At 48.6% G+C, this 10,050-nt stretch overlaps 1 protein-coding gene across 4 annotated transcripts in view; it reads left to right on the top strand.

The window, feature by feature from the left end:
- Nucleotides 1–1,886: 1,886 nt before the first annotated feature.
- SLC25A44 (solute carrier family 25 member 44) overlaps nt 1,887–10,050 on the top strand; it is a 19,013-nt gene continuing 10,849 nt past the window's right edge. Inside the window, exons 1-3 of one of the 4 annotated variants that reach the window (XM_054485315.2) lie at nt 2,002–2,208; nt 4,110–4,266; nt 7,941–8,578. In XM_054485315.2, coding sequence (XP_054341290.1) covers nt 7,954–8,578 — 625 coding nt within the window. In that variant the 5' untranslated portion in view covers nt 2,002–2,208; nt 4,110–4,266; nt 7,941–7,953. The other 3 variants (XM_054485336.2, XM_054485305.2, XM_054485344.2) reach the window with 3 other exon arrangements.

The raw sequence follows: 10,050 nt of genomic DNA, 5'->3' as shown, positions 1-10,050 counted from the left end.
GCCACTCAGGTGCCGAGATAAGAGACCGAGGACATGAGCTGTTCCAGTATAATAAAATATAAAATAAGAATAGTTATACCAGATATAGATCTTAGATATGATTATATATGAATATCATTAATCAGTAGTTTGTAGCAATTACTCTTTATTCCAATATTATAATAACCCTCGCTCTATAATCATAACCCAGGAAAAACCAGGCCATACAGAGATAGGAGCTGAGGAGACATAGTGAGAAGTGACCAGAAAACAAGAGCGTGAGCCTTCTATTATGCCGCGACAGGGCCACCAAAGGGCTCCTTGGTCTAGCGGTAACGCCAGCATCTGGGAAGACGCCCGTTGCCAAGTGGACCGTGGAGTCTCCCTTTCCCTGGGGGAGTTTAGAGAAGACTCTACTCCTCCACCTCTTGTGGAAGGCCTGACATTAGTCAGGCCCGCCCGCGGTTATCCGGAGGCCTAACCGTCTCCCTATGATGCTGTGCTTCAGTGGTCATGCTCCTAGTCTGCCTTCATGTTCCATCTTGTACACCTGGCTCTGCCTTTTAGTCAGCAGTAGCAAATTAGTGAAAGTACTAAAAGTCTCCGATAAGCAGAAATAATAGTGTAAGCTGTTTCTCTCTTTCTCCTCTCTCTCTGCCTTGGCTGCCAGGCAGGAAAGGGCCCCCTGTCCAGTGGACATGTGACCCATGTAGCCTTACTTATCATTGGAGATGGTGCACACTCCTTATCCTGCCCCCTTTGTTTTGTATCCAATAAATATCAGCACAGCCTGGCATTCGGGGCCACTACCGGTCTCCGCATCTTGGTGGTAGTGGTCCCCCAGGCCCAGCGGTCTTTTCTTTTATCTCTTTGTCTTTTGTCTTTATTTCTATGCTCTCTCGTCTCCGCACACGAGGAGAAAACCCACCAACCCTGTGGGGCTGGACCCTACATGTTGTTTGTCTTTTTGTTGTTGAGTTGTAGAGATATCAACTTTGAAATGAACTGACTCTTCAGCCTATGCCTCCTAGCCCCTCATTTAAAGTGCTCCTCCTCTTCTTTTAAGTCTATATACAGGCAAATAGCTTCAAAAGCTGGAAGAGACCCTTAATGTCATTTTTCTCCACCTTCAGGTTGTCCCCCATTCCTGCAGTTTTTTGAGTTCCCAAACTTCAAAATTGGCTGTGTATCCTCAGTGATTCCTGCTGCATGTTGTCCTCTACTATTTTGGCTCTATAAATAATCAGAAATGTGGCCAGCGCAGTGGCTCATGCCTGTCATCCCACCACGTTGGGAGACTGAGTTTGCAGCATCGCTTGAGCCCAGGAGTTCAGGTTACAATGAGCTATGATCTTGCCACTGCACTCCAGCCTGGCCTATAGAGTAATATTTTGACTCTAAAAAACAAAAAAGAGGAAAGAAGAAAAGTTATACAAAAATCACACATTAGATTTGTTCTTTTTTTTTTCTTTTTGAGACAGAGTCTTGCTCGGTCGCCGTCCAGTGGCACGATCTCGGCTCACTACAACCTCTGGGTTCAAGCGATTCTCGTGCCTCAGCCACCCGGCTAGCTGGGATTGCAGGAGCGCGCCATTACTCCCGGCTAATTTATTTCATATTTTTAGTAAAGACGGGGTTTCGCCAAGGCGGCCAGGCTGGTCTCGAACTTCTGACTTCAGGTGATCCGTCCGACTCGGCGTCCCAAAATTCTGAGATTACAGGCGTGAGCCACCGTGCCCGGTCTTGATTTGAACATAAAGGTTCCAACACTCCCAAACACAAGGTGACCCCATTTACAACTGGATCTTCAATAAGCGTCTGGTGATTCAATTTCCACCAATTAGAAAGAGCCCAACCAGAACACGCAGGCGCCTTAACGCTGAGGGCATAACGAAGGCAAAGAAGGCGTGGCTACTGCCCAAATCCAAGATGGCTACCAGGAGGCCGTCAGTTCTCGGAAGTGCGGCCCATCCTCGCTCCTGGGAGGCTCAAAGGCTCAAACGCCATTGGCAGAATCGCCGACAGCTCATCCTCCGCCCCCTGCAGGGGGCGGTAATGACAGAGTCCTAATTTCCGGTTCCGGCAGTACCGGGAGCCGAGTCGAGATGGAGGAAGATGCGACCGGCAGACGGCATTCGCTGGGAACGACGGATAGACTGGGGGCTGCGGCCTAGAGGTCCGGGCTTGGAGTTCGCCTCAGACGCGGTGGAGCCCCCGGAGTCTGAGAAGGTAAGAAGCCACCGGCTTGGGGTCCCTGACAACTAAGGTCTCTGAGGATCTACACTTGTCAAGGAGGCAAAGGATGCCTGGGGTGCCAGGCTGGGGTACCATGCAGTTTTGGGAATGAAGGACAACTGCGGTGAGGCGTCTATTCCTGGCAGAGGAGCGTGAGATTCGCTGACAGCGAAGAAGCACGGCAAGGGGCATGTTCGAAGACCTAGAGTTGGGTGTGCGGGGACCAGGACAGAGGCTGCATAAAGGGGGTGTCCCACGGAGTATCTTGAGAGGATTGTCATGTGGTGTCTGTGACGAGGGATCACGTGGGTACCTATGGAAGACCAAAGGAAAGCTGGGTGGGAATCTCACCATGTCCGAGGTAGGGAGGAGATGATCTCGAAGGAGGGTTCGGAGGCATCCCCAGGCATTCCCCTAGGGAAATGTATATTCAGTAGGACAGGTGGGCAAGCATATACGTATATTCACGTTCATGTGGTAGATAGCTCCCAGGATGCAGATGCAATAGGGAGAACAGAAGGAATGGAGGATGTTGGTCTCTATTCCCTGTTTCCAGCTGAGAAGTGGGGACCCATGGGTGTCTTGTCAGGAGTTGTAGAAGATGATTTGATTTAAAAACATCCGAATCGATCGAACGGTCATCATTGTGCTCAGTTCCAGTGACAAGTCAGGATGGAGTCAGAGGGCTCCTAACCTAGTCATTATGATCCCAGAGTCCTGGAGTAGTTGTTATAATTCTTATATATATTATGAAAGTTTGGTTCTTATTCAGCAGGTCTAGGGTGCACCCTGAAATTCTGTATTTCTAACAGGCTCCCAGGTGATGTCCATGATGCCAGTCTGTGGACCACCTTGGGTGGCAAGGACTTAGAGCGTCACTGTCCAGTAGAACTTTCTGTAATGATAATGCTTTGCTGTTAACAAAATGCCTTCACAATTATTAACTCATATGAGTTGTACTACAACTTTTTTTTTTTTTTTTTTTTTTTTGAGACAGAGTCTGGCTCTGTCTCCCAGGCTGGAGTGCAGTGGTGCAGTCTCCGCTCACTGCAAGCTCCGCCTCCCGGGTTCACACCATTCTCCTGCCTCAGCCTCCCGGGTAGCTGGGACTACAGGCGCCCACCACCATGCCCGGCTAATTTTTTGTATTTTTAGTAGAGACGGGGTTTCACCGTGTTAGCCAGGATGGTCTCGATCTCCTGACCTCGTGATCCGCCTGCCTCGGCCTCCCAAAGTGTTGGGATTACGGGCGTGAACCACCGCGCCCGGCCTCACCTCAGTTCTCGGAAGGTCAGCCCGTCCTCGCTCCTGGGAGGCTCAAAGGTTCAAATACCATTGGTGGAATCGCCAACAGCTCATCCTCCGCCCCCCGCAGCAGGTGGTAATGACAGAGTCCAAATTTCCGGTTCCGGCAGTACAGGGAGCCAAGTCGAGATGGAGGAAGATGCGACCAGCGGACAGCATTCGCTGGGAATGACGGATAGACTGGGGGATGCATATCATATACAGCATTGATAGGCTTTATTAGCCTGATTCAACAGACAAGGAAACTGAATTTCAGTGAAGTGACTTGGTTCCAGTCTTACACTACTGAGTAATGGAAGTGAAACTCAACATGGATCTCCTGATTGCTGGTGTTCTTTCCGTTGTATGACCTTGCCTTCTAGGTGACACTACCTTCTCTCGAGCCAGAATCTTATCCCAGAACCTAGTGAATAGTCAGTCCCATGTGAATTTTCTGGTACAAGGAGAGTAGAGGTGGAGAGGAGGAGGCATACGCCCCTTGGCCTATTTGTCCCTTTCCATTGGTGGGGTCAGTAGTGAGAGCTCTGCCTCTAACATTTCACTTGATTACTTCAGGACAAAGTGCTCACTAATTCTGGGTCACCTATTAGGTCCCTTGAGGAAGCACTTCAACATTTGTGCCTGAGCAGTGTTAAAAAGTGGAAGAAAATCTGGAATTGGAGCCATGCACATGAGGGTCTGAGAAAGAGCCCTAAAGAAGTTGGGCTAAGCTGGGAGAAGGGAAGGCTGGAGGAACTTTGCATACAGGTATCTGCAAAGAGGATTTTTTCAGAGGGTAAAACAAGAAGAATGGGATTGATATTTCCGCAGGAAGTTTGGAAGTTATGTAACAAAGAGCAGGTTGAGATCCTACCTTTTACGAGCAGCCTGCCCCTTTTGAAGGGGTAAAGGGAATGGGTGCAGTGCCCTCTCTCCTTCTGTTGTAGTGGCTTATCCCTCTAAGGCATGACCCTTGGATAGGGGTTACCTGCCTCGAAAAGTCCCCACTTCCTTGTGGGAGTTTAAAATAGATTGGCATATGTGAGAGATGGAGACAAGGTGGGAAATCGGATCCTGTCTTAGGATTTCTCATCAGGAGATGCTGGTACTTGGTGTTTCAGCTTGATAAATTGAGAAGGTGCCGTGAAACCAGGTCCTGGAACAGAATCTCTGGTTGCTCTGTCTTTTAGCTGCTCTGACCCTCTGCCCTGCAGAGCATGCATTTTGCATGTGCCTGGCAGGAGGCCCTCCTGCTTCAGCCCTGCTGTGTTTGTCTGTGTTGACAACGTGACTGCTCAGCCACTAAATTTGGTCACTCCACAGACACACTAGGAAAGCAGAGGCAGCTCATGGTTTCTCTGGAACAGAGCTGCAAGAAGTCTCTGGGCATCTGCATGGCCAGGAGCTTATGCTTAACTGTTGAGTGACCTGCAGCCATAAGGGCATTAATTCTGCCTTCCAGAGGTGGGAATGACTTGGCTTTAAACAGTGATTTGTGTTAGAATTCTTCAAATCCCATTAGGTAGAAGCATGGTGGAGTAGAGGAGAAATCTTAGCTCATATCTGCTTCTTCCATTGACCAGCTGTGTGACCTTGGGCCTGTTACTTTTAACCTACCTGACCCTCCATTTCCTCATTTATCAGAAGTGTCTAACTGTACACAAGTTAAACTGTAAGGATTACATGAGGTAGTAGTCAATCCTGGTGTTTCTCTGTATCTTCTCACCTCTTACTGTGTTGGAAATATGATCTTGCGACCCTGGATGGCAGCCACTCTGGGGCAGGAGAGACAGTCACCACCTTCTGAAGGGCTCAAAGGAGAATATTGCCCCACAGGGCTTAGTGGGTACCCCAGGCTGAGGCTGGGGAGGAGGGCCACTTTTGCCTACAGCAAGTGGCATATCATTGTTCTAGGGGTTCTCTTGATGGCCGAACTTTGCCTCTAGCTCATTTTCCACAGCCTAGATTTTCCAATCTTGCCAATCCAGTTGACTTCTGTCTTCTCATTTCCAAGCCATTGTTCTCTCTCTTTCACTATCTACATGGATTATCCTTCATTCAAACTGCTTTGTCCTGGCTGGGCGCGGTGGCTCACGCCTGTAATCCTAGCACTTTGGGAAGCCGAGGCGGGTGGATCACGAGGTCAGGAGATCGAGACCATCGTGGCTAACATGGTGAAACCCCATCTCTACTAAAATTACAAAAAATTAGCCGGGCATGGTGGCAGGCGCCTGTAGTCCCAGCTATTTGGGAGGCTGAGGCAGGAGAATGGCATGAACCCGGGAGGTGGAGCTTGCAGTGGGCGGAGATCGCGCCACTGCACTCCAGCCTGGGCGACAGAGCAAGACTCTGAGACTCAGTCTGAAAAAAACAAACAAACAAACAAAAAACTGCTTTGTCCTGTAGGAAGCCTGTGCAGGTTATGTGCACCTCCCTCAATCCTTACCTTGAAGCTGAGGTTTCCCCTCAGCTCTCAAGTACTCAGTTTGCACTGCAGGTAGTCCCTATTTTAATGAAAGTTATACGGTCCAGCTCAGGGAATCCTGAAAAGCTGCCCTTGCTTCCATGGTAACCAAAAGGCAGTTCTCATGGAATAAAAGCTACCTGAAGCCTGAGTTGGGACCTTTGGTTGGGGAAGGACGCTGATTAGACGCTTGGCATGAGGTTTGCTACTGGAACTGCTAGTGTAGAATGTTTCAGCCCCCCTAGAGTTGTCCCTGTGATGTGGCTACCTCCTTTCTCTGGGATTTCTCTTAAAGTCTGGGGAGCCCCTGCTTCTCATTTCCTGGAATTTATCTTCCCAGTCTCCCTTTCTGGCTGAAAATTTCTAGTATCTTACAGAACAGTAGTGGAATACACTGGAGCACATCATATTACCACTAAGTATGTCTAATAAATGATGTCCTCTGATTTGACATTTCCTAAATGTGAAGCTCCTGATTTTATACAATTTTGAAATTAGTAAGCTTGTTAGTTTTGTTTGAAATTCTAGGCATTGGATACACTTAATATGAGGGCTACATGTGCATCAACATACTCTGGTTTCCTTCCCTCTGTATCTTTTTTTTTTTTTGAGATGGAGTCTCACTGTCTTCTAGGCTGGAGTGCAGTGGTGTGATCATGGCTCACTGCAGCCCCAACCTCCTGGGCTCAGGTGATCCTCCCACCTCAGCCACCCAAGTAGCTGGGACCACAGGTGCATGCCACCATGCCCAGCTAACTTATTTTTATATATTGTAGAGACGGAGTCTCCCTGTGTTGCCTAGGCTGACCTTGAACTCTTGGGCTCAGGTGATCCTCCCACCTTGGCCTTCCAAAGTGTTGGGATTATAGGCGTGAGCCACCGTGTCCAGCCTTTTCCTCTGTATCTTGTGTCCATTCCCCAGAGCGATACTGTGTATCCTTGAACAGACGGTTTCTTGAAGTCAGAGTCTATCTCCTCTGTCACTTCTCCCCCTTCATTATCTAAGACTGAGGTTGTGGTTTATATGCTTAGAGTTGAAAGCATGGGGTCCAACGTGTTCTGTACTCTGTAGTTCCCCAAACTCTCCAGGGAAACTACTTAGCTCTCAGGTGGTTCTTTTCTGTTTTTCTCAGAGTGAGTTATCTAATAACTGAAGAGGACTCTGCCCTTTGGCCTGTTCCTGACCTTCTAACTCCTTTTGCTGGAGGAAGGGGAGGTTGGGGGGGAGGGGTGCCCTGTGGTGTGAAAGCCCCACTTGTCCTCTCCTCTGTACTTTCTTCCAATGCAGACAGGAGAAAGTATCATATAAATGTAGTGACTGTGGGTCAGGGGAGCTCTGAGAGGCCAGCACAGGAAACCAGAAACAAAATGAGTCAGTTGGTAGGTGGCAGTCAGAGGCACCCTGCTGAGGGTGCAAGGTCAAAGGTGATGCCCCCTCAGTAGGCCCAGGAGCATCAAAACGGGAACAGTCCCTTTGAGCTTTCAGGAGCCTCCCAAATGTCACTTAGTGACGTCCCATTCACCTGCTTAAAGGCCCTGCATCCTGCCAGGTAGTTGGTTTGTCCATAGCATCCTGAGCTCTGCTTGGGTGAGCCAGACAAAAAGAATGATCCCTGGCCAAAGTAGTGATACCAGGGCCCAGACAGAGGCAGAGAGTCCGGATAGAAGATCCTGTAAGCTGGGGTAGGGAGCTGAGGAGGCCATGGAGCCAGGGGAATCATTGAAGTGAGGGACAATTTCTGGAGGAGGGAAACTGAGTAAGAAAGGCCTGGCCAAGGACCGAGAAGGGGACAGTATCCTGATCTATGAAAGAAGACTTAAGTGGGGATTGACAGAGCCAGATTGGGTGGAGTCCAAGCTTTGGGCAGGTGAGTGTCCAGGAGATGAGGGCTGAGAATGGGCCTTCAGAGCTCAGCCAGAAGGGGAAAGCAAAAAGCTCCACCCTCCTTCACATCCCTCCATGCTGCTCAAATCCCAGGTCTTCAGGCACCATGGAGGACAAACGCAACATCCAGATCATCGAGTGGGAACACCTGGACAAGAAGAAGTTCTACGTGTTTGGTGTGGCAATGACAATGATGATCCGTGTCAGCGTCTACCCATTCACCCTCATCCGCACCCGGTTGCAAGTTCAGAAGGGGAAGAGCCTCTACCATGGGACCTTCGATGCCTTCATCAAGATCCTGCGAGCAGATGGTATCACTGGCCTTTACCGAGGGTTCCTGGTCAATACCTTCACCCTCATCTCTGGCCAGTGTTATGTCACCACTTATGAGCTCACCCGGAAGTTTGTAGCTGACTACAGCCAGAGTAACACAGTCAAATCACTGGTGGCTGGTGGCTCAGCCTCCCTTGTGGCCCAGAGCATCACAGTGCCCATTGATGTAGTCTCCCAGCACCTGATGATGCAACGCAAGGGTGAGAAAATGGGCCGCTTTCAGGTGCGGGGGAACCCAGAGGGACAAGGGGTAGTTGCCTTTGGCCAAACCAAGGACATCATCAGGCAGATCCTGCGGGCTGATGGACTTCGCGGCTTCTATCGAGGCTATGTGGCTTCACTGCTTACCTATATCCCAAACAGTGCTGTCTGGTGGCCCTTCTATCACTTCTATGCAGGTAAGCAGGGACCAGGACAGTGGGGGAGGAAGGTGGGATTTCTAATGGGGCTGAGATACTGTTGCTTTATGCATGTTAGAGTGGAGGTGAGATTTAATGGGGGAATGGGTCATTCATTCAGCAAATGTTTGAATCCAAGAGGATTTAAAGATGCATAAAACATGGTTTTTACTTTCAAGGAGCTTCTAATGTAGTGAGGGAAGCAGACAGGTAAAAAGACTAGAACAGTGTGCAGCATATGCTCTGTGTGCTTTGGAGTCACTGGAAGGTGGGGGAGGACAAAAGCCATGGGATGTTTAGGATTTGAAGATGAATCTGATGGGTAATAGTGAGCTTTTGAGTTGGATGTTTTCCTTAGCATTTTTTTTTTTTTTTCGAGATGGAGTCTCACTCTCACCTAGGCTGGAGTGCAGTGGTGAGATCTTGCCTCACTGCAACCTCCACCTCCCGGGTTCAAGCGATTCTTGTGCTTCAGCCTCCCGAGTACCTGGGACTATAGGCGTGTGCCACCATGGCTGGCTAACTTTTGTATTTTTAGTAGAGATGGGGTTTCACCATGTTGGTCAGGCTGGTCTTGAGCTCCTGACCTCGTGATCTGCCCACCTCGGCCTCCCAAAGTGCTGGGATTACAGGAGTGAGACACCAGCCCCTCAGCATTTTAAATTCAAGGTGTGATATAACCTTGAACCTCTCCACTCCTGTAATGTATCTTTGTTCATAAGACATTTTACTTTTCAAGTATTTCCTATTTCCTAGAAATGGGGTTACTGAGTCAAAGATATAACATTTTTGAGGGCTTCCATAAACATACTGCCAGATTGCCTTCTCAAAGGGCAGGGTGCATTGTTGAAGACCAGGACTTGAGTGTGCCTGCTACCCTGGGACATCCACCCACAGCTTTGAGTAACCAAGACACTCGCATTAGGGCAGCCTATGTTTGCAGCCTCCCTAATCCCTGCTGTTGGCTTCCAACCCTTGGTAATGGGCATTCTGTCCCACCCCATTGGAAACTTCTGACCAAAATTTTGATGCCTTCTTAACCTGTAATGATTTTGTTTCTGTGGCTCTGTACTTTCCTGGTGCTTCTTTTGTTTTTCTGATTATTGCTTCTTTCTTCTTCTTTCTTCCTCTTCCTCTTCTTCCTCCTCCTCCTCTTCTTCTTTCTTCTTCTTTTCTTCTTCCTTTTTTCTTTCTTCTTCCTTCTTTTTCTTCTTTCTTCTTTTTTTGCGAGCTCTATTACTTCTATTTAGCACAATGTTTCTTCTGGGGTATTTGTTAAAAGTCAGGTTCCTGGACTCTACCCTGACCCTTTAATGTTAAAAAAGCTTCCCAGGAAATGTGAGCATTTTCTCTGGAGTCTGTCTTTAGCCTTCTCTCCTTACTTGACTGCATTTACAATTAGAGCTGCATTTTTCTGACGTGTCCATCATCTCTACTTCCATTCTCAGACTAGCCTGTTGAGAGTTACGGAC

Source organism: Pongo pygmaeus, chromosome 1 (assembly GCF_028885625.2).
Source record: "Pongo pygmaeus isolate AG05252 chromosome 1, NHGRI_mPonPyg2-v2.0_pri, whole genome shotgun sequence".
NCBI classification, from domain to species: domain Eukaryota; kingdom Metazoa; phylum Chordata; class Mammalia; order Primates; family Hominidae; genus Pongo; species Pongo pygmaeus.
Note: the sequence above shows the minus strand (reverse complement) of the source record. Positions and strands in the feature narration are given on the sequence as shown.